At 40.1% G+C, this 25,223-nt stretch overlaps 1 protein-coding gene across 2 annotated transcripts in view; it reads right to left on the reverse strand.

The window, feature by feature from the left end:
• INTS6 (integrator complex subunit 6) overlaps positions 1-25,223 on the reverse strand; it is a 66,326-nt gene that overhangs the window by 3,492 nt on the left and 37,611 nt on the right. For both annotated transcript variants that reach the window (XM_089680326.1, XM_089680327.1), the window contains 14 exons: positions 23,255-23,344; positions 21,437-21,620; positions 19,350-19,475; positions 16,729-16,883; positions 16,342-16,494; positions 14,533-14,665; positions 11,323-11,417; positions 11,102-11,212; positions 8,768-8,983; positions 8,551-8,677; positions 5,179-5,321; positions 4,823-5,051; positions 3,623-3,976; positions 803-896 (listed from right to left, as the gene is read on the reverse strand). In XM_089680326.1, coding sequence (XP_089536452.1) covers positions 803-896; positions 3,623-3,976; positions 4,823-5,051; positions 5,179-5,321; positions 8,551-8,677; positions 8,768-8,983; positions 11,102-11,212; positions 11,323-11,417; positions 14,533-14,665; positions 16,342-16,494; positions 16,729-16,883; positions 19,350-19,475; positions 21,437-21,620; positions 23,255-23,344 — 2,210 coding nt within the window. The remainder of the gene's footprint in view (positions 1-802; positions 897-3,622; positions 3,977-4,822; positions 5,052-5,178; positions 5,322-8,550; positions 8,678-8,767; positions 8,984-11,101; positions 11,213-11,322; positions 11,418-14,532; positions 14,666-16,341; positions 16,495-16,728; positions 16,884-19,349; positions 19,476-21,436; positions 21,621-23,254; positions 23,345-25,223) is intronic.

A 25,223-nucleotide genomic window follows, 5' to 3' on the forward strand; every position in this document is an offset into this window, starting at 1 on the left:
TGGAGAGTGTCTTTCTGGATGTTGTAAATGGGTTTTTCTTTACCAAAGAGGATCCTGCGATCATCCACCACTGTTATCTTCCGTGGACGTCCATGCCTTTTTATGTTGCTGAACTCACCAGTGCGTTCTTCTTTCCTCAGAATGTACCACCCTTAATGTTGCTGCTATCTCTCTGATGGTTTGTTTCATTTTTGAAGCCTTACAATGGCTGTCTCACTTGCATGGTCAGCTCCTTTGAACGCATTATGTAGGTTCACAGCAATAGACTCCAAATGCAAATATCACACTAAGAATCAACTCCAGACCTTTTACCTGCTTAATTGATGAAGAAATAACGAAGGAGTAGCCCACACCTGGCCATGAAACAGCTTCTGACTCAATTGTCCAATTACTTTTAGTCCTTTGATAAAGGGGGGATGGCTACTCTCAAGAGCTGTAATTTCTAAACCCTTCCTCCAAATTGGATGTACATACCCTCAAATTAAACCTGAGAGAGTGTGCACTTCCAGCCTATATCCATTATATAACTATAGCTTGAATATGTTTTGGTCAATACCTGAAAAAAACTAAAATTGTGCCTGTGTCCAAATATATATGGACCTAACTGTATATAGCTACAATATGAACATACTTCTATAGTTGGATGGAATCTTGCGAGGTGTGGACTTCTAGTGTAAAACATACTCACAGGTCTCTGGACAATTCTGTCTTTTATGCATAATGACATCATTTGACTTATACTTAGTGATAAACAAGACTACTATATTCCATTCAATTCTGAAAAATGAACTGCAAAGCTTACCTTGCTGCCTCTTTGATAACATTTTGCAAGAAGAGAAGCCGTGTTTGTAGATCACCTTGTACTTCTTGTAGTAAAGCAAAAATAGGCTCATACTCTAAAAACAAAGAAAACATGATTATACTCTGCCAGCCTGTGTGCGTAATGCAATACTGTGGTTGCATGGAGCATAATAAAGTAAGGCTCTCTTTTTCAAATAATCAATTATTTTGTTTCAAACATTTTAGATTGTGTGAGGATATATCAAAGAACATTGTGCAGAATTACAAAAACGAAACCAAGGTCATTTCTTTTTCTGTGTATTTTTCCTGTGTGCACAACTTTAAATGCAGTACTTGTATGGATTTTACTATTTAACGAAGAAAGCTGCCCCTCTTTAGTCTGCATTTTAGACGCTCCTATTCTGAATGTTACCATGGTTCAACCCATGTCCACAGGTCACTGAAGCCTCAATGCCCTGGCCAACTTTTACATTGTCGTTGGTTAACCTAATAGGCTATAAACAATTTGCCTACCTACCTTTTTTTTTTAAATCTGATATATGGTTTCACCACTTCAATACTGGGCACTTTCATCCCCTTCCCGCCCAGGCCAATTTTTGGCTTTCAGTGCTGTCACATTTTGATTGACAATTGCTCGGTCATGAAACACTGTACCCATATGACATTTTATCTTTTTTTTTTTTCTTTTTTTTTTTTGAGACAAATAGAGCTTCCTTTTGATGGTATTTAATCACCACTGGGTTCTTTATTTTTTAAGCAAAAATGTTTTAGTTTCGGTTATAAAATTTTGTGAATAAGTACTTCTTCACTGTTGTGCGCTTATGAGGCTGCACTGATGGGCACTGATGAGAAGGCACTGATGATCAGCGCCCTATCAGTGTAAACAAACTGACAGCCTTGCTAATATCGGCTGTGACTGGCCATTTACCACGATCTGTGATCAGCTCTGTCCAAAGAACACAGTTGTCACAGAGCACGCCCAAAGCGTACCCCAGGGGGCCTGTGGGAGTTGTGTTCTGGCAGGACCTCTATAGACGCCCTCCCAGAACAAGAGAACCGCACTGTAGCCATCTTTCGGCTATAGAAAGGAACTAAAGTGTTTAATAAAGTACCAACTCATTCTTTATAAGATGACAAATAGACAAAAAAATGCATTTGATTTTTCCCCATTGAAAGCAACAGGAGCCTGACAGAGCCCCCAGCTATTCCTGGCTGTTCACATGTAAACACTCATGCAGGTAATCGCTGCGTAGGCAATAACACACAAACAGCGAGTGGGGGGGAATAACTGGGGACGTCGACAGTCTCCCATTACTTTTAATGGGGCTTTCTGCCCGGACCTATTTGCACGGATCCTCGCCAAATCTTTTGCTAGTAATTGCAAAGTGCTCTATTCACGAGTGTGAATGAGGCATAACATATGGCGACAGCTGAAGCTGGTAGGCATTTTTGGAAACAAAACTTAAAGACATCACCATCATTGCCTGTCATCGCATTGACATAAATTTGTAACAACATTGATTAGCTCTCTATTGCTAGCGTGATACTGGGGGCATTCAGTACAATGCAACCTCAGAACTAAAAATGTGCACAGGTGTGCACCGGTAGTTCCCAGACAGGCCGCAGGCATCCTGTAGTCCGATTTATAGTTCTATAGTGCAGCATATTAAAATACTTCTAGATAGAGATTTTTGTATGTAAAACAAAAGTTAACCGTAAACAGAATGTCCCTTGCTGTGCTCTGTGGTTTCATTCATTGGCCTTAGGACACAGCAATCATGAAGAGGCTGGCAGTAAAAAAACAAAACAAAACAAAAACACAAACAGCGCAGTAGGGAACTGGGCATCTGACACACCGAGACGTGTGCTGGATGATAAAAATGTATAGCAAGTTTCCCTCTTCAACACAGCAGTGTTTGGTAGCAGAAATGCAAGTTTTATTTTCTTAGCAGGAAGCAATTATTTTTGTTTTTTATTTTAAAATTTGCAAACTTGATGTGAGCTCTTGTTCAAAGCAAAGTTACTTAATTTTACATTTTAGTATGTATTTGTCTTTGCAAGCACTTTTAGTTGAATTGCTCTTTGCCATCTAGAGATACCCATTACAGAAAAATGTCCTGTGTGAATGCAGAGAAAAGAAAGGGTATTGATACTAGAGAGGACATAGAAGGGAACAGTTTTAAAGTATAACTAAAGGCAAAAAACTTTTCTTTTAGTTTTGGATAGAGTGGCGAGGTATTGGAACACCTTTCCGTTTTAATTGCAGTCTGTGCACCCGGTAAATAGATTAATTCGGCTATCACTGAAAGTGAAAGTAAAAGACAAATCTCAAATTTTGGGTTGTCCACAGAAAAGTAATAGAGGGGAAATCTTCCAATGGGGACACCTGAGTGTCCCCAAGGAATTCCCTTGATTTGCAGAGATTTCCTCTCACTTCCTGTTTGGCTATGGGGCAGGAAGTGAAGGGGAATTTCCACAATAGGACACAGTTTGCAGAAAAAAAAAAATAAGACGGGTTAAAACTCTTCCTTGCTCCACCCAAAATGAAAAAAAAAAAGGTTTTGCTTATAGTTCCACTTTAATGCTTAGCATATCATCTCAAAAAATGGAGCAAGTAAGTAGTAATTACTGTATTTTGAACTGCGAGCTTATCAACAGTCCTAAATAAAACCATGAAAATAAAATTCACATTTATAATTTGTTCCTAATAAAGCGCAACAAAAAAACCACTAGTATTTCAGACATGAATATGCAACCCCGATTAAAAAAGAGGAAATTACAAGTGATAGTTGTGATGCTCCAAAACTGTGTTTATACTTACTCCTCCCTGGCTTCCTAATTTCTTTCATTATTCTGATTTTCAGCTCTGTGTTGACTTCCTCATAACTCCGGCACGGACGCAACCTCCTCATCTTGAGTGAAAGTGCTGTTGTGTCATTTCCAAAGCAGTTGCCCAAGTTTTCCGACGGTTTTGGATTTTCTATAAACCGCTCAGTTTTATTAGTAAAACTATCGGAATCGCTATCTTCAGTGGAATCTTCTGCACTTTCCAGAGAGTTCAAGGAAACCTGGGACAAAGTCTCAAACCGCTCTGAAGTATCCATGAACAGATCTGGGGTAAGTTGGTCCTCAACATGGTTTTCAACAGCGTCTGTCAAATTGTTAATAACAGGATCTGGAAAAGAATATCATACAATACTAATACAAAACAAAATGGGCTATTTTAGGCAAGAGATATTGGGCTAGCTTATATTTTGTGGATGGCATCACACAGTTTAGCAGATGTTTGGTAAAGCAGGAAATACTTAAGAGATCCTAAGGTTTCTTCCGCTTGTCTGGTGGGAAACATAAGAATATATTTGGAAGTGAGCAAAATTAAAAACTGCACTAGTCACATGCCCCAATCACAAGTAGCATTTTGTGTGTTCACTTTTTTTTACTCTGGAGAAACATCCGTATTAAATTCTATACAAAGCTCAGTAAATGTGTAAAAATAAAATACTATAGTGCAGAACAGGGCCAGAAGCAGTCTGTGCATTTTTCTAGGGTGGAATAACTGAAAAACAAAATTTATGTTATTTCCTTACATAGAAATGTTGTGGTGCAGAGGAAAGAGCTGCGTTAGGTATTTCTGCAAAACTCAGCATTCTGAATTTTGGATGCACCCAGAGATGTCGCAGAAAAGGTACAGTTGCCCTCAATTAAATATGAGTATGCATGGCTTTCCACTGGTGACACAACTAAAGAATTACTAACTGGACAATGTAGGGGACTTTCCAATATACTAGGTAATACATTTGAACTTCAACTACTCTGTCTGACACAACATAAAGAGATGTAAAGGAGAGAGGTATGTTTTCCATTACTAGGGCAATTAAAAAGAAACCTGTATTAAGATAGATATGTTTCCAATCAGATAAGGTTTTCCAATCAAATCACTTGACCCTGACCACTTGACCACATCTGCTTTGTTACTACAGTTTAACAATATTAATTTATCAACGTAAGCATTATTACATACGTTCATGTCCATCTTCTGTTTTTGGTGAATCTGGTGAACCTTGTGTGACAGATGGGGAACCTTTTCCTCCTATGTGATTGTTTACAACAGGAGAAGCAGGACGGTTTCTTAGCAGAGGTGACATACATCGTCTCCTCTTTGGGATGCCCATCATGCTGGGTTCTCCTGGGCGCTTGTGCTTGCTTTGATGACCAGACACAAACTCATCTGCTTCATCAATCATCATACCCTGGAAAGAATAAACACACACAGAATTAAAATTCAAAAACAGTTACAGAGATTATCATCAGATATTATATTCGGTTATTGTAACAGGAGTGTTGTGATTCTAGAAAAGTATACCGTTTGACCATTACCTTTTTGTCCAGTTTAAATGGATTTCCAAATGTGTGTAGTCTTCTTGGCTGGTCAGCATCCAGCTCTCTTAAGGGTGAAGGGATGTTTCTTAGATATTCCTGATAATTTCCCATTTGCACTATGGGTACACTATGCAAGTGATCTGCAGAGTTAACAAGAAAGTAAAGATGAGAGATGGAGGGGGGCAGAAAACACTGGTCTGTCTACAGGAGAGTCAAAAGTTTATTTGCAGACTTAGGCCTCTGAATGTGGACAATTGTAATCCAAGAAATGAAGGCTTACAAGTAGCAAAGTAAAGCTGGCCATTTTCTGTTTCTTTGTTCATACAGCCAGAGGGCTGAACAAGAGGAAAAAGGAAAAAAACAAAACAAAACAAAAAAAAAAACAAAAACAGATCCTTCCATCCACACAAACATGGTGGATGGAGGAATCCCCCCACAGGGACACAGCCGCACCTACAGCTGTAGAATACAGTGATCAGTGGATGAAGCCACTAAGCAAGAAACATTTGCCAATGTGTCTCTTTGACCTGCTGAATGTTCGGAATTTCGATCAGTTTATGGCTACCTTTAAGCAATCTATCTCTCTCCATCTATCTTAGAGCTGCAAGTGGCCCTGCAGTACTGCAACAGATGTAAAGCAACTGCTGGTCTCAACTGCAGGCATTTATACAGAGTTGCACCTTCTGTCCTTTGTGGCTATTTGTGCCCAAAGAACATTTGTAAGGTCAAGTATGGATATGTTGGAAAATAAGGCCTGGTTGGCAACTGGATTTCAAATTCATTCCAGAAGGTGGTCAGGGCACTGTACAGGCCACTCAATGTCCTCCACATCATACTCCTAAAACAATGTCTTTATGGAGCTGGCTTTTTGCACTGGGGTATGGTCATGCGTCAAAAGAAAAGGGCATTCTCCAAAGTTTCACTATGAGGCTGAGAGTCAATAATTGTTTAAAATGTGTTTGTATGCTGTAACCTTACCCTTCACTGAAACACCAGAACGTCACCAAACTTATGTGGCCAGATAGCGCAACTCATAAAAGCACCACAGTAAAGCTGTTTATATCTACACATACACATTTTTTGTCAAAATGGCACAAAAAGTAGACCTTGTGAAACTGGCCTCATCTTAGGACAAAGTTTTAATAAACACTGACAAACAGTGAATTTTTACATTATAAATACGTTGACTGCACATGAGAAGAGCATTTCTTTGTAGTGTACCCTGCATTTCAACCTGAGAAAAAACACACTTATGTGTTCGTATGTAACCACTTATTAACCCTTAGTTTACCCTAATAAATCCTAATCTACTATTTCTCTTCTCCCCTCAATTAAAGTGGTTCCAAAGTCAAGACTTGTTTTTATTTTAATGCACTCCCTGCATTAACCCCTTGACGCCGATCGCACGCAAATATGTGGCCTCTCGGCGTCTGGTCCGTGACGCTGAGCGGCCGCATATTTGCGTGCAATAAGAAATTACATATGTGCTGAGACCGCGCGCCCTGCTCGTTTCCAGCACATGTCCGCGGCTCCCGGAAAAGTCACGATCTCCCCTTTCGATCGGGACCTTTTCTGATCATGTGACTGCCGTGGCAGCGAATCACAGCGGTCACGTGACCCTAAAAACCCACCCCTGCCTTCTGAAACTCTTAAAGGGCCGGGAGGTGCCGGCGCCAAGAGGTTAAGGTAGAAAATATCCCAATAGACGCCCACTCCACCTACCCAAACACTTACCCAAGTCTTTTCTTGATCCAGTGCTGTGCCCGTCTGCAGCGGCACTCTCCCCTCTTTCTTCTCTCTCCAGACACAAAGGCAGCAGCGGGATAGCAGTTGGCTTGCTATAGGGGCACTCACAGAAGAGGAGGCATGGAGAGCATCAGCGGTGAACCTCAAGTGGAGGTAAGGGGCCGTTCTGTACATTACCATTGCACAGAGCATGTAAGTATTAGGGATGCACAGAAAATTCGGCCACCGAAACATATAGGCCGAAAATAGCCCTATTGGCATTTTGCCGATAGGAACAACTTAGCCGATACAGGAGACTGTGTGTACTGCAGATGTGGGGGGGGGGGGGGGTGACGGGTGAGAAGGGCAAGAGAGGAGCAGTGTATACAGTGACTGGCTGTCAGTATATGTCAGTGCCTGTTTTTAAATGTAATTACCGGTTTTCTTTTTTTTTCTTCACTATAGCTCACAGAATTAGCTGTCACTTTCCCCGCTAAAGGAAACAAAGTTTACTTTTAGTTTCTTTTCTGAGATAAAAGGAACAAAGTTTCCTTTAGCTCCAGGAAAAGTGACAGCTAATTCTGTGAGCCATAGTGAAGAACAAAAAAAAGCCGCCAATTACATTTAAAAATCGGCACCGACATATAGTGACCGCCAGTGAGGGAGCCTCTCTATATACACTGCTCCCTCACTGTATACACTGCTCCTCTTCTGCCCCTTCTCCTTGCACACACTGCCCCCACCCACTCCCCCCTACAAAGAGGATCTGCCACTCATATGCTATCACATAGGGGACTATTGGTCCCCTATGTGATAGCAATAAAATCATAAGTTTAAAAACCCCCAAAAAATACATGAAAGTAGGAAAAAAAAAAACATTGGAGCCTCCCCACCCCCACTTATGCAGACATTTCGGTTTCGGTCCAGTTTTCGGCTACATGCATTCTGAATTTTCTGTATCAGTTTCGGCACCAGAATTTTTATTTCGGTGCACCACTAGTAAGTATAACTTCATTTTTTATTTTAGGTGGAAAACAAGAAGGCTTTACAACAACATTAATATTCATCTTTTTTGCTTTTAATGGTTTGTCTTTTATTTTTTGCATTAAAAAAAGAGCAAAATTGAAAACCTTGTAAAAACCTTTGCTGCAATTGTACCAGAATATTTTTAATATAATTTTAAACAGTATCAATTATCAAATAAAATTAATCAGCAGTGACATTAAGTTTTATTTTTTTTTTTTATGTTTTGCACAAAAAAATTTAATTTTTACAAGAAAATATCACCTAGAGAAAGCCTTGCTAGTCTAAAACAAAATTACATGTATTGCCTTGTTATCTCTGTAAGTAATGACAAAGTTATTGCAGAATGAAAAGAAATGTAAAAAAAACTTTAGAGTAAAAAGGTGTGAGCTGAGGTGGTTAAATCACTTTTTTTGCCATAATGAAAGAAAAAATTCCAGTATAAAAACGGTTGCCTAACCAGACCTTTAAGACTTGACATAGTAACGCACCCTTTGTAAGTTTTAATGGGATCTGCAAATACCAATTATTGCAAAGTGGGTTTAGTGACTAGCACCATTAAAAAAATCTGGCATTCTATATAACTAGCCCATGTCCTACAGCACACAGCAAATTGCTTACCTTCATCTTGTACACTGAAGAACTTGCGAGTTGATTTGAGAAGATTTGTTCTCATTCTTGTCAGATGATCCAGGAGACTGCTTCTAGATATATCATAGGCATTTCTAAAAGTCTGTGGCTTCAGATCCTGCACAATGTAAAAGCGAGTGAGATCTACCCCGGGATAGGAAGGGAGAACGGAAGTACACACAAAAGTTCTCTACAAGTTCAAACAAACCTTATTTAGCAGGGCTATCTGGAAACCAGGAAACTCTTTCACATTTACATCTGACTGCCTCTGTGGCACTTCACCAGTAATTTCCTGCAGCAGTTCATTAAAATCCTTCCTGACAGCCAGTGAAGATAGTGTTTTGCCATTTCTTACTTTGATACCAGTTTCCTGTGGACATTTTTTCCCTATAGCGCTTATAACTCGATCAGATTCCATTTTGGCCTACAAAAAAAAATAAATAAAATACTGTCTCACTACCTAAATAAGAACAGAATAACATATACATTTCTAATGGAAAGCTACAAATACAAGAGGAATTTTAGATGAAATGGGCTTCATATAGGCACTGTGGTTGATAAATGCTATTGCTCCATTTCAATACAATGGCATTCATCTCAACTTCCTTATATGGGAATGGAACCACTTACCCCTCTAATGCAATGTAAAAAATATATTAAAAGGGTCCTATTGCCAATAAGGAAACTATATGTGACAGTGGAAAAACCCCAAAATGTTGTCTATATTGAGGAGATACACAAGTGCTTATTCTCTACTCTCCAAAAGTTATAGCAGCCAGCACCTTGCAGAATGATACAGACTTCATTGAGTCTTTTGCAGTCATACAGTAAAATGACAAACCAGTCAACTGCTTTGATGATAACACAGAGACCATTAACAGGTACCACCAGTTATCTGCGGAGCAACTTTGGGGGTCATCACCATTTAGATTACCTGGAAGTCTTCAACAATGCATTCAAGCCTCAGAAACTACTCCTTATTGCTAAGAGCTGCACTTTGAAGGTAAAAGGCGGCTTTAGAAAATCACTGAAAGCAAACTGTTTTCAAGGCCAGGCTGCACCAAGCCAAATAAATTCACTGGAAATCAGCAGTAGCTTTGAAGCTGCTTTGAACTGGATTTGTAAGAGTCTACCTATAAAGGAACCCACAATGATTACTGTGGAATGGGAGTAGAAAAGGCTTTCCACAGTCAGACAGTAATTTCTTAGGAATCGAACCATTAACCACTTGCTGACCGCAGATAGCCGAATGATGGCTTCAGTTCTGGGAGGGCATCACATGACGTCCTCCCAGAACACACCCTTTGATCTCTATGATGGCTGTGTCCTACGGACACAGCTGATCATGTGATGCGGTAAAAGGCCAATCACAGCAGCCTTTTACTACGTGATCAACCGTGTCCAATGACACAGCAGATCACCAGTAAATGCAGTTGCCTGTTATCGGCTGTACTTTCCTCACACTGTCACAGCGTGAAAAAAGTACTGCCAATGACCGCTAATTGTCAGAGGAAAGATCGGCACCGATCATCAGGGCACTGATGATCGGTGCCTAGCAGTGCCACACACCAGTTACCTGTTCGCAAAATGTTATAATAGAAACTAATTATTTTTTTTTTATATAAATGCAAAAAATAAAATACCCAAGGGTGAGTACATACCACCAAAAGAAAGATCTATTTGTGTAAAAAAAATTTCTAAACATTTCATATGGATGCAGTGTTGAATGGCCGCGCAATAGTCATTAAAAGTATGACAGCGCAGAAAGCTGAAAATTGGCCTCAGCAGAAAGAGGGTGTAAGTGCCTGTTAGGCAAGTGGTTAAAGGGGCTACATTGTACTTAGCAACCAGTAAAATCTATAATGCTGGAATATGTAGCTTAACTGCTGCAAGTGTCCATAAATCAATGCACAAGCTCAGTTATTGAGCTAAGGTGTTGAAATCTAAGCTACCACATAATGCGTATCCGATTTCATCAACTGGGGGCAGCACAGTGGCTAAATGGTTAGCACTTCAGCCTGGCAGCACTAAAGTCATTGGTTCAAATTCCAACCACGGCATTACCTGCAGTTTGCATGTTCTCCCTGTAGCTGCATGGGTTTCTTCTGGGTACTCCGGCTTCCTCCACACTCCAAAGTTAAGCTGATAGGTCAATTGGATCCTGTCTAAATTGGCCCTAGTATGTGTATGTATGAATGTAAGAGACCTTAGATTTTAAGCTCCTTGAGGGCAGGGACTGATGTGACTGTACAATATATATGCGAAGAGCTATGCAAATTGATGGCGCTATACAAGTACCTGTAATAATTAACTATTTTTGCCAGCAGTGCAGCTCACTGCAGCATTTATACATTGCCTGGATGCCAGCAAGAGGCTAGTTAGCAAGGCATTGGTTAAGATTTTCAGTACTTTTTATCCAGCTAAATAGGTCAACACACAGAATAGCAATCATCCAGTATCCTGGCGTCTGTCACTGTGCATCCGGCAACTGATCAGCAGTGATAAAAAAGCAAAACAGGGTTTCAGTAACATCATGCTATACCTGTTGGCTAAGTTTTTTGAGGTAGGAGACAATGCTGTAGCTTAATCCATATTCCATGTTTTCTGGAAGGAGGTTTGAAGCACCCATCATTCTTAGAGCTTTCTTTAGAGGCTGAAAAATAAGCCCAGGAGGAAATTCAGCACCAAAACAAAAACAGGCAACATGTTAAAAATATTTCTTGTAAACTGTGACTTTAACTATTTTACAGACTAAACACTTACTCCAATATAGTATGGTGGCATTGTTTTCAAGTAGTTTTCAAAGAGCTGTCTCCACTTTAAAGATGGTTTAGTCTTGTGTACTTTTAACAAGTCATCTGAAGGAATAAAAACAAAAAAACAAAACCCACAACATTCTTAGTAGCTCGATTATTAACAAGTACTTAAGGACATTTCTTATTTACGTATTATTAGTTTATGTTAGACTTTCTTATAAAGCTAAATCTGCACTGGATACATAGGATTCTCTTCTAAAAATACTAGTTTTCTGGCTTTAATATAGTCACTATTACATGCCATTGAGGGCAAACTACAGATCTGAATAGTTACTCTGGGAAAACTACATAAAGATTTAAAGCTGGAAGATCAGCATGCTACCAAGCAGTTTTGCTTTTTCAGAGAGGTCAGCAGTCTACGTATTGACCTCCATGCAGTATGTGTGAAGACTCATTTATTCAGGTTTTGGTATATCCAATAGAAGGTATTCACGCTGAACATGTTTCATAGCTTCTCCAAACCACTTCTGTTCTAATGAGAGTCAACAAGATAACCCAGCATTTATATCCACACAGGTAGCAGAAGCACTCTAATTCAATCACCATGGACTGTGAAGATGTTGATTGTCCAAGAACAGAATGCTGGGGTATCATCCTGAAACGTTGCAATGAAGAAGTGGCTTGGAGTAGATACAAAATGTCTTCAACATTACACGACCAGTCCAGGTAGCCTCCCTAGCGGTCTGATTATGTCAGTATTTCTGTGCTCAAAGCGGTACATTTGTTTGCATGGAAATATGTCTTTTTTTTATTGTAGGCCTGTAATTCTTAGGAATAACTCATTGAAATCTGTCCGAACAAGAGTCTAGTAAACATACCGGGTATGTTAAAATGTGAAATACAAAATCATAAATTATAATTTAATAATCATAAAAAAAATATAATAAAAATAATTTAATTCAATAATGTAATAAAACCAAAAGCACTGAAATTTGAAATATAACGCCAAGTTCGCACATCACTGATCTTAGTCACAAAATCGTTTTCAGTGTCTGATGCCGAATTTCTCCACGAATCATTATCACTCAATTCTGCAAGTGTTTCTAATTTACTATCACTGTTCTCTAGCTGGTCTAAAACCGCTTTTGACCTAAAGGGACGCTTTTTGGACGCCATAGACGTTTCTCAGTTTCCAGGCAGAAAGAACAGTAAAAATGCAGGCAGGGCACAGGACAAAGCACTCGGGACAAAATGTATGTGAAATGCTTTGATACAGTAATGTTTTACTATGTGATTTTAGTGTATTTAGTGAATGTCACTTTTTAAAATTTTTTAAATTTCCCCCCTACGTTCCGACGTTACAGGGAATGGAACCCGGAAGACGGATGCCGGCATCGGCTGGAGGAGATGGCCGGGGACGCTGCAGGGGGGACATCGTGGGAGCGAAGGACAAGGTAAGTGCAGAAGGGATCCCGGAGCAACGCTGCAGGGTATTCCCGAGTGTAGCTCGGGGTTACCGCTTGTAGTGCTGAAACTTTACCCCGAGCTACACTCGGGAATACCTCCAGCGAGGTTAATTGTGACCAACTACTAATAGATATATCTCAGCACAAGTGACACGAAATTCTGGTTTCTGAAAAAAAAAAAAAGTTATTCAGGTATGTATTCTTCTATTTGTCTCAGCCTTTTTTTTTGCCGCTGTGATCTGACTTCCTGTTAGAGGGTGCCTACGTTTATTGTTCCACTGACAGATTTTTCAAAGGTTTTATTTACTGATGAGATGAGACTCTTGACGGACCAGATGGATTGGCCCATGGCTGGATCAGTAACGGCCACAAAGCTCCCTCTTCGACACCAGAAAGGTGGAGGTGGGGTACTGGTATGGGTTGGTATTAATAAAGATGAGTTAGTTGGATCTTTTCAGGTTGAAGACAGACTCAAAATCAACTCCCCAACCTACTGCCAGTTTTTAGAAGACACTTCTTTCAAGCAATGGTACAGGAAAAAGTCTGCATTTTCCTCACCTGGCCTAAACCCTATTGAGAACTTGTGGGCCCTTCTTAAAAGGGAGATTTATGGTGAAGGAAAACAGTACACTTCTCTGAATAGTGTCTGGGAGGCTGTGGTTGCTGCTGCACAAAAACTTGATAGTCATCAGATGAAGAAACTGATATACTCAATGAATGGAAGGCTTATGACTGTTTTCAAAAAGAGGAGAGACTATATTGGTCGATTATTTTTTTAAATGTCAGAAATGTTTATTTGTAAATTTTTAGTTATTTATTATTCCCACTTTAACAGATGAAAACAAACAAGTGAGACGGGAAATTTTTCATTTAGTTGCATAATTGTGCACACTAATTGTTGCCCAATAATTGTGCGCACAGTTATTCTCCTAAGAAAGCCAGAACCTCACTTTGCCTTTCTTAAATATTCAGATATGAGGTGTGTTAAATTGGTTGTAAAGGAAGAAGGTGTTTTACCTTCATGCATTCTATACATAAAGGCAAAAAACCTTCTGTGTGCAGCAGTGCCCCCAGCCCCCTCAATACTTACCTGAGCCTCATCATGATCCAACGATGTGAATAACAGCCCTGGCTGCCCCGGGTTCCTACCTCCTCATTGGCTGAGACAACAAGCAGGAACCTTTGGCTCCCACTGCTGTCAATCACAGCCAGTCAGCCAATGAGGAGAGAGGGGGCGGGGGGCCAAGCCACGGCTCCGTGTATGAATAGACACAAGGAGCAGCGGGTGCCCCCATAGCAAGCTGCTTGCTGTGGGGGCACCCAATAGACAGGAGGAGTCAGGAGAGCCTGTGGTTGGACCCAAGAAGAGGATGCAGGCTGCTCTGTGCAAAACCACTGCACACAGAAGGTAAGTATAGACATGTTTGTTATTTTCCATTAAAAAAAAAAAAATCTTTAGAATCGCTTTAACATTTTGGATTGACCATGAGCACTGTAGTTGTTCAGTAATACAACTTGCCTAATAATTGTGCACACAGTGTACAGTCCATTTTACACAGTTTTCTATGGGACATGTTCACATCTATGCATTTACAGCTGCTGTGTTTTTGAATAAGGTCAGGAATAATTCTCACAGCAGATTGCAACACACATAGTTGTGAACCAGGCCTAAGGTTGCGTTTGAAGTAGTCATGATGTAGCTGCCCCACCTCCTTCAATCTCACAGCATTTACATGTGTTATTAGACTTACCTAGTAAAGGGAGAAGAACAGGATAGTTATAAGGCATCACAAACAAGTTGACACAATTCAGGGCAGTGCTAGCTTTCAAGTAGCCAAAAGGGTGACCAAGTTCACTGTACTTGGCACTGTTTGCTACAAACACCTGGTTGAAAGAAAAAAATATATAAATATGTCATTGAGTTGCCTGCATCATCAGTTCTCAAACACAGAAACCTGCTTGCCACAGAAGACACCCACACCTCACCTATTCTACACATTAGTGAAAAACATCGGAGGAAGCTTTAAAGGCTACGTTCATCTTTTAAAAACAAGTCATAAAATTAGGACCACAGCCAAATGCGCCTACAATGGGCATGTGAGCATCAGAACTGGATCATGGAGCAATGGAAGCAGGTGGCCTGGTCTGATGAATCACATTTCCGTTTACTTCATGTGGATGGCCGGGTGTGTGTCTCACTTAACTGGGGAATAGATGGCACCAGAATGCAGTACAGGAAGAAGGCAAGCTAGTGGAGGCAGTGTGATTAATTGCCAATGTTCTGTTGGGATACTTTGGATACTGCCATTCATGTGGATGTTACTTGATACATACCACCTACCTAAACATTTGTGATGAAGAACATCCCTTCATATAAACAGTAATCCCTGATGGCAGTGCTCTTTTTCAGCTTGATAATGCACCCTGCCACACTGCAAAAATGTTTCAAGAATGGTTTGAAGAACATGACAACGAGGTCAAGTTGTTGACTTGACTTCAAAATTTTCCAGATCTCAATCACATTGAGCATCTGTGGAATGTGCTGGAAAAACAATTCTGATCCATGGAGGACCCACCTTGCAACTTACAGGACTTAAAGGATCTGCTGACTGCTTGGTGCCAGATACCACAGTATACCTTCAGAGGTCTAGTGGAGTTCATGCCTCAATGGGTCAGGGCTGTTTTGGCGGCAAAAGGGGGACCAACTTCATTATCAAGAGGGTCATCAAAATGTCATGGCTGTTCGGTGTATTTTTGCAGGGAAAAAAGGTGTCACAGGAGCCTGCACCCATAATCAGTGGATCAGATTTACACCATGTTACACCCTAAATACAGGTGTAACATGTAACCTGGTATAAAAGTTGAACTTAGCTTTCAAATAACTCCTACACATTTACATTGCATTTGTAAAAAACTTTCCAGTGATGAAGATACCTTGAAAGTGGAGTAGATAGACAGAACACCAAGTTAAAATTCACTTTTACTGGATTACTTTTGTTTAACAGAGCCAGACTAATAAAACCACTATACTGTGGGACTAATATGCAAGCCACTCAGGGCACTGCAAAATAGCCTTGTGCAGCTCAAGCAGCGTCAATCTACAGACAAGGAACAGAGACTTGTCAGCTGAATGAGCTAAGGCAGCAACAGGTCTGTTTTTATGTGACTGTCTGGACCAGTTAAACTAGGAAAATTCTAACTAGATTTTTCCTTTAAACTATATTCCATGAAAAGACAAAAAATCATGAAACATTTTTGATATGCGAACAGAATTGTAAAAAAAAAAAAATACAAATGTAGGTTTTGAAAAGAGTCACAAAACACTATAGGGGTTATTTACTAAAGCTGGAGGGTGCAAAATCTGGTGCAGCTCTGCAAAGATACCAAACAGCTTCCAGGTTTTACTGTGAAAGCCTAATTTTACAAGCTGAAGTTAGAAGCTGATTGGATACCATGCACAGCTGCACCACATTCTGGGTGCACCAGTTTTAGTAAATCTACTCCATTGTGTGGTTAGAAAACCTTGATATATGTTGGAACAAATAAGGACAAAAACTCACAGGCCAACACGTATGTGGTGATTTTCTTTCTAAAATATACTGTGTCAGTGGTGATGGCTCCAACTCATACTTGTCAAATGGCAGCTTATCTATGACCATCGGTTCAGAATCCGTGCAGGAAAACCTCACAATGGGATGGGAGGATCGTGGGGGCTGTTGAAAGACAGAATATATGTGTTACGCATATCATAGTTAAGTAAAAACAATTGGGATAGGCCTTTAATCAATAACATTTTCATTTTCTGACTTGAATGAGAAAAAAATATGCTCTGCAGTTATAACAAAATGCTATAGGTTGGTGTAAGACATTCAGTAAATATCTGGTTGTTCTGGGTAAAAGACACAGATTTCTAGATCACTGCACAGTACACAGACTCCTTTACTTACTAGTGTTGGAGAATTCTGATCTGGCCAGAAGGACTCTGGTACAGGCCAGTGACCAAGAGGGACACCAGTTTTAGGATTCGGTCGAACATAAATTAGTTTTCGACAGCTATGCCAAGGCTGGACTCCAACTGCTTTGATGTTATCTGTAATTCCATCTGTAATATAATAAGCCATTTTAAATGAGAAATAATTACCACATTCTGCAACAAATATAATACAGGCCTGTTTACCAGATCAGTCAACCTGTGCAAGCAAACCATTAAAGTAGGGAGAAGGAAACTTATAGTTTCTCTTGACGTTACAAAATGGCACAAACACAAGCTCACTGTCATAGTAAAACTTCATTAGTACATCACTAAACTAAGCAACTAGCTAAAAACACAGATGGAACATATATTTTGGAACGGTTTGTCAATATAGCACCACAGTTAGCAGTGATCTGTTTTTCACAAAGCAACTGCCATTTCCTGTGCAGTCAACTGAGCAGCCAGCAAAGCACTGCTACTTTCAATAGTCTGACACCGCAACGTTCACTCCATCTTTTCCGACACTTGCCAGCGTTCCCTTCACAAGATCACCAGGAGAGGAAAAGTGCTTACAAACTTATTCTGCTGATCTTGTCTGCTCTGATTGCGTGATCTGTTGGATAGACAGTGTGTATAGCAGGGTTCATTTGATCTCATTTGTTATCACAGTATTCAGACTCAAGTGTATTTAGAGACCTGTCATCACCTCCATATGCTCTGAAGTGAGCTAGAAGAAAAGAAAATCGCTCAATTCCCCCATCAACACAGACAGTGTTTATGGGGAAATCCCTTCCACAGAGCTTTTGTGGTCTCCCAGTGGGGGGAGGGTGCGGGGAGCTGTCCCTGCCAGGAGAACAGACACTGATTATTGCTAGCGGATATAGCCGCTGGCAATAATTGCATGAAAAAAATGACATGCTGGTTGTACCAAAGTTGATTGATCGATCACCTTGGGGACAATCAGCCTGCCCATACATGGTTCGAATCTCAGCCAAAATTCTGTCTATGGCCAGCTTTACGCTTCCAAACAGGCATCCAAACAGGCATCCGTACACTGATAAAAGCAAAAAATGATTTTAAAAGTCATAAACACAAACGTATACAGATAAAAAGCAGAATCTTCCACAGCTGAACTGAATGCTGTGAGGGTAGACTGCAGGAGAGCAGGATGTTAAGCAACCTGTGTGCCGTCTATGTAAACATGCTTGCTGGCATCTGCCAAACCTGAGGGTGTATGGACAAAAGAAAAATATTCAAAGATTTAACATCACAAAATTTTGTGAGGATTTTCATCTGTATTGAGGTATAGCCAATTTGTAAAAGTGGATCTTCCATGAAAAATGGAAGGTCTTCTTCCCTGACTACTTCTTCACTGCTTAAATAAATTAGCATTAAATTGAAAGTAAAGGTAATTTTTCTTTTTTCTTAAAATAACAAACATGTTATACTCACCTCCTCTGTGCAATGGGTTTGCACAGAACGGCCCCAATCCTCCTTTTCTTGGTTTCCCTGCTGGAGATCTGGCTCCTCCTCTTCGTCATGTGCTCCCCTTAGCAAGCCACAACGTGTGCTCATACACACACATAGCGGGGCTTAGCCCTGCACCCCCTTCCTCCTCACTACATTTGATTCACAGCTGCAGGAGCCAATGGCTCCTGCTGCTGCTTGTGTCCTGTGTGAAGAGGAAGAGAGGGGAGAACAGATGCAGCCGTGCATAGCGCTGGATCTCTCCTCCCCTCTCTCTCGCCACTCACATAGGGAAGGGGGAGGGCAGAGAGCAGTAAAACGTTTTTTTACCTTAATGCAGGGAATACATTAAGGTAGAAAAAAAAATTGGCTTTAGGACTACTTTAGATTATAAAATAAAGAATTTAAAAGAAATAAGGTAAAACCTACTTACCTAGCTCCCAGCTTATGGGAGGTGCAGGTAATGTCACGGCTCCATTCAACGTCCTCCTGGCCACTCGAAATCCCACAAGAATGCATTACTGCAATGACTGGGATGTATTAGCTTGTGTCCAGCTATACATCCCAGTCATTGCAGTAATGATTTCAAGTGTTCAGCTATCCCAGGAGGCAATAGTATGAAAACAAATATGTGAAAAATATTGTTTTTTTTCTTAGGCTAGGTTCACACCTATGCAATTTGCGTTGGATCCGCTTCTGCAGTGCGTTGTGCGGTTTTTGCACGAGTTGATGCGTCTTGCGTTTTTTTTTTCTTTGCCAACTTGTCGCTGGGCAGATTAAAACGCAAAATGCACCAAAAACGTAGTACGTGCATTTCTGCAGCGTCTCCATTGAGGTCTATTGACCGAAAACGCAAAGTTTTGCATTTAAAAAAGTCCCTGACCCTTTCCAAAAAATGCACTGGGTGAAAACACGGAGATGTGAACGTGCCCCCATAGGAAATAATGTTAAATGGACCGTACTGCATTGCTGCAAAATGCCAAACACACCGCAAAATGCTTAGATGTGAACCTAGACAATCTGCTAATTTTGTTTTAGAGGCAGGGGCTGGTAGGGAAGCGTGCCTTCCTTTCCTCATGGATGGTCTAGTTTAATAAAAAAAAAAAAAAAGTAATTAAATGCGATTACCATCAGGAAGTGAAGGATCAGGTCCAGATTTTTCAAAGTTTATCACCACACCACTTTGAACTTTTTGTGCCAATGACTCCAGACATTGATTCAACATTCGCTGTGAGAACACACCGTATGAGCGACCTGGAAAAGAGGAAAATATTCTTGCTTACTTTAAACTTTTTTTTTTTCATTAAAATTTTCTGCAGAAAGAAAATGTTGATTTCAGTCAGAGAGTACATCTACTATGCTAGGTTCATAAAGAGAACTGGTATGACAAATTGTGTCAGAGGTGATTTTCAGTGTTATTTTCACCACTGGATGACGCAAAGCCATGCTAAATCCTGCTACTGTCAGCACTGTCTGATCTGCGTTTGTCGATATCAAACAGGCGTAGAAGAGCAATTTATAGGACTCAAACTACAAACAGGCTCCTGTCCTAACCAATCAAGGAATAGCACTTATGCCAATTTAGTGACCTCCCCCTTCCTTCCTTCCCCCACTCCCCATTGCGCACAGTTCACCTGTTATTTCATTCTTTTTCCTATCACTTTTTTCTGAAAATCCTTCGCCACATTCCTTAGTCTCACACATCCTTGACACCATAAATCCAATCGCCATCTGACTTGGAATATGGCAATTAATTTGCAATCTACATTCACCATGAACTAGAGTGTCTACCCTGTAAATGAACTCTCCAGTTTTGACCTCTCCATAATGGAGGTTATGGATTAGTTAAAACTCTCCAAAATGGTTTTTCAAACCCATATTTTCAGTAAAAAATACACTAAAGTTAACTTTATTGGAAACAATATATGACCCAATTTTTTTTTAGTAAATATAAACAATAAGGTTCAGGGGCGGACTGACAACTCATGGGGCCCCCGGGCAATAAGGGATCATGGGGCCCCTGTGTCCTTGCCCAAACTCAAAAAAGCCTATGAAAAAGGTACAAGGGGCATCTCATGGGGCCCCCTACTGACCCCAGGCCCTCGGGCAGTGCCGAGTTTCCAAATGGTCAGTCCGCCCCTGATAAGGTTGTATTAAGCAAATGGCTACTCAACATGTGAAATTTTAAACTGCTTGTGCCCATGAAATGGTGGCAAACTTTGGTACCCAAATTTTCTATAGGCTATGCTTTAAAAGCCTATACAGGTTATCAGTTAAGAATTACCATCAAAGCGGAATTAACCACTTAAGCTCCACCGACATATCCGTATCTCGCTGGAGTTTGAGCCGTTGTACCGGGACGATCCCTGCAGCTGCAGGCATCATCCCAGTACCATTATTCAGAGCCAACAGTTGGCTTTGTTCAACTCTGTTAAATAGTAAACCGAAGCAATGACCTGACATTGCTTCCGGTTTACTTAGAAATACACAGCACCATATTGGTATCATTGAATGCTTTTAAGGGCAGAGGAGGGATTTGGGGTCTCAGTGACCCCAGACCCCTCCATAAACAGTATCTGTCACATGCATATTGCTGCCCCAATTGATGTTTACATTCTTTGTGACAGCAATAAAAGTAATAATAAAAAAAATGTAAAGCGACAATGAAAAAAATAATAATTACAAAAATGAAAAATCAATGTATCCCTGTCCTTATGTGCAAAGGTGAACACAGGCATCGGGCACAATTTTAAAGCGTGACATGTTTGGTATCCATTTACTCGGCATAACATCTTTTATATTTTACAAAAAATGGGTTATGTATTGTGTTTTTTTTTTTTGCATTTCTTCCCCAAAAAATTGCATTTGAAAAATTGCTGCGCAAATACTGTGTGCTATTTAAAAAAAAAATTACAAAACCCACCAATTTATTCTTTAGGGCTTCTGCTTTAAAATACATAATGTTTAGGGGCTTTGTAGCAAAAAATACTGACTGTTACATGTAAACAAAAGGTGCCAGAAAAGGCTTGGTCTGGAAGTGGTTAAACCCAAAACCAAAATATGTTTTCTTTAGTTTTCTTTTTTAGGCTTAGGCTAAAAATGTATAACATAATTTTATCACTGTACTGTTACAATATAAATTGAACAAGTCAGCTACGTCCAAGTGTTCCTTTTAAGAAGTCAATCAAGTTTTACTCCAGAGAGAAGACACTAACCTCCAGTGACATCACACATAGGAGTGATTGAGGAGTCATCCGCCTGGACAGCAGTCACCTGTTCTTGCTCAACAGATGTTGCGCCGGGTATTCGAAGAACTAAGGCAAAAAGTCTTTGATCCCACCGAAATGGCTCTTTTGTTAACTCGCTTCCAGGTAATGGAGAATTTAAAGGCAAGTGGAGCTAAGAGCAATAAATACGTAATTAGAAAAAATTATGGATACTCAGCCAGAATGCCTGCAATGAACGTTTAAAAAACAAGGCATATAGTGGTTTAAACAGATTTTTTTTAAAGGCTTTCCTGGTCACAGAACAGCAGATAAGTAACACTTTGGAAAAGAAAAAAGCTGCAAACATAGCAGTATCTCAAATATTTTACCTCTTTAAAGCTAACAATTGAACCCAATCCTACCATATAGCATTGAAAGGTCTACCTCCAACCACCAGTCCCATAAGAGACGTTGTGCTGTTTTTGTATTCAAAAAACAAGTTATCCTATAAAAACAAAGTGGTTGTAAAGGAAAACTAAAAGAAACAAAAAAAAAAAAAAAAACTCACATCTATACTTACCTGCTCTGTTCAATAGAATTGTATAGAGCAGCTCTGATCTTCCCTTTCTCGGGTCCCCCTGCCGGCGCTCCTGGCTCCTCCTCTCTTTCTGGTGCTCCCAAAAGGAAGCCAATTTCCATGGGGGCACTCGTGCAGGCTCGCTCCATTGACACCAGGCAGTGGGACCACCCACTCCCTTGTCATAGGAATTGAGTCCGCTGCCATCGATCTACCCAGTGAGGAGGGACAAAGCCAGGAGAGCCGCAGCTCTCACAAAAAGTGATGCATCGCAATGGGGCTCAGATAAGTATAAAGGGGGTGAGGGGGCATATCTGTGACACAGAAGGTTTTTTACCTTAATGCAAAGAATGCATCAAGATAAAATTCCTTGAGGCTTTACAACTGGTTTAGCTAGGAGAAAATAAATAAACCAAACCATTCAAAATACAGTTGAAAGAATATTTTTTCTTCACTGGCTTGAGTAAGCACCTATGCAAGAAAACCGACTACTGCCTGCAGGCTCTCAGGCGAATGCTGGCTAATTATAAGGAACAAAAAGGTACTACAGACACTAGTTAAAGGATAAGTTCACTTAAATAAATAAAATAAATAATAAATGCACATCTTTTTGCAGGTAAACAAAATGTGCATATTTTTATTTATTTTTTTTAAGAACCTGGAAAGCATTGTACCAGTGATCAGATCACTGGTACTATGCAGGTCTCCTGCAGACTGTCAGTGTAAGCTGTCTGTTCGTATATCGTACAGGCAGGCAGTTTCACACTGACAGAAAAAAATCAATGTAGTTAATTGAGAACTACAAGCTGACAGCTGCAAAGGCTGTCAAGTAACTGCAGTTTCCCATTCACAGAACTCTGTGAACAAATGACGCAGCTGGGCAGGCACAGCCCCACAGGGGCCCATTTGTTTAAAATTGTGACAACTAGCTGGGTAGAAGATTCCCAACTATCTGTCACAACGGGGGATCGGGGGTACAGGGGCTGGTGCTACAATAAAGTTACACCCTGAAAATAGGTGTAACATTTTACGAAAGATGAACTTATCCTTTAAAGAAAATATAACCCAGTGCTATAGGGATGAAGCATTTGTGTCTAGGTGAGCCAAGCAAACATCTTCTTGTTACAATACAACTTCCCATTGTGGCAGTTTTAATAAATTGCAGCAAATTCAAAACTAAAAGACCAGGAGAATAGCAAAAGTCATGCAACAAAATAGCATTCGTCACAGAAAGGAAAATATGTTCTTACTTCCTCCTGAACTCCACTGTTAGTTGTAAGTTTACTTCCATCTGTTATTGCAATTATGATAGCAGGCTCCAAGAAGAAAGGATTTCTTCCCTGTGAGGGAAAAAATGAAATTAGGTTAAATTAAGGTTCTGAATTCAGTTATCCGCAAGGCTTTTGCTGTATTTATGGGCCTCGGAATGTTCTCCCTGTATCTGCATGGGCTTCTGCCAGAATGTTCAGACATAGTGGTAGATCAACTTGCCTTCCTCTCAACTGTATGGTAAAGTGTGTGTGTGTATATATATATATATATATATATATATATATATATATATATATATATATATATAAAATATCTATCTGTAGAGGGGAGAGATCGGGACAGGGATTAACGTGAATGGCTCTGCGTGCTTGGGAAAGCATTATAGAAAGCCATCACTCCACCATTTCGTTCAGCTGGTATGAATTTAAGATTATAGAGCGTTGTAAACAAGTAGTAAAAGCAGAATTAAACACTATGCTTTACAACCAAGAATGCAGTCATCTTAGCCTATGATTTACAGTTGACATGGTGCTGTATGTGATCAATTTGAAAACAAACCATATGATGACTTGACAGTTCGGTTGAGAACAGAAACAACTGACAGTTTTCACAGAATGCCTTGACTAACGGTTTTGGGAAACCGTTAAATCGACGGGCTTAGTTCCGCTTTGGGAACAATCAGGTAAAAAAATAAAAGGAAGCCTAAAGTATGCCTTGCTGACTTGACTGGGACACCCCTCCAAATCATTAGATTTAGGTGTTCCAATCACCTCCATGGTCACAGGTGTATAAAAATCAAGCACCTAGGCATGTAGACTGCTTCTACAAAGGAAGTGAATCCAATCATGATACTGTGATAGGTTGCCTCCTGTTGAATAAGTCCATCCATGAAATTTCCTTGCTACTAAATATTCCACAATCAACTGTTAGTGGTAGTATAACAAAATGGGAGCAACTGGAAACAGAAGCAACTCAGCCACGAAGTGGTAGGTCACGTAAAATCACAGAGAGGGGTCAGTGCATGCTGATTTGTTTCATTTTTGAAGCCTTACAATGGCCTGTTTCACTTGCATGGACAGCTCCTTTGAATGCATGATATAGGTTGACAACAATAGATTCCAAATGCAAATACCACACTAAGAACCAACTCCAGACCTTTTACCTGCTTAATTGATGAAGAAATAACGAAGGAGTAGCCCATACATGGTCATGAAACAGCTTTTGATTCAACTGTTCAATTTCTTTTGATCCCTTGAAAAAGGGGGGATGACTACTCTTAGAGAGCTGTAATTCCTAAACCCTTCCTCCAATTTGGATGTACATACCCTCAAATTAAACCTGAGAGAGTGTGCACTTTCAGCCCATATCCATTATATAACTATAGCTTGAATATATTTTGGTAAGTACCTGAAAAAAACTAAAATTGTGCCTGTGTCCAAATACATATATAAACCGAAGTGTATTTACATAGTTAGTCTGGCTGAAAAAAGACAAAAGTCCATCCACTTCAACCATAAAAAAAAAAAAAAAAAAAGTTATAAATCCTATACCCACAGTTGATCCATAGGGAGGCAAAAAACCCAGCAAAGCACGATCCAATTTGCTCCTGCAGGGGGAAAAAATTCCTTCCTGATCCCCCGAGAGGCAATCGGATATTGGCTGGATCAACCTTACCTATAAATGTTAGTATCCAGCTATATTCTGTGTATCTAGGATATTATCCAGGCCTTTTTTTTAAAGCAATCCACTAAGCTGGCCAGAACCAACTCTTGATGGAGTCTATTCCACATTTTCACAGCTCTCACTGTGAAGAAACCTTTCCATATTTGGAGATCAAATTTCTTTTCCTCCAGACATAAAGAGTGCCCCCTTGTCCTCTGTGATGACCTCAGGGTGAATAACTCTACACCGAGTTCACTATATGAACCACTGATTTTTTTGCAAACT

This window comes from Staurois parvus, unplaced genomic scaffold, assembly GCF_062004578.1.
Source record: "Staurois parvus isolate SC_StPar_1 unplaced genomic scaffold, SC_StPar_1.0 ptg000242l, whole genome shotgun sequence".
Lineage (NCBI taxonomy): Eukaryota > Metazoa > Chordata > Amphibia > Anura > Ranidae > Staurois > Staurois parvus.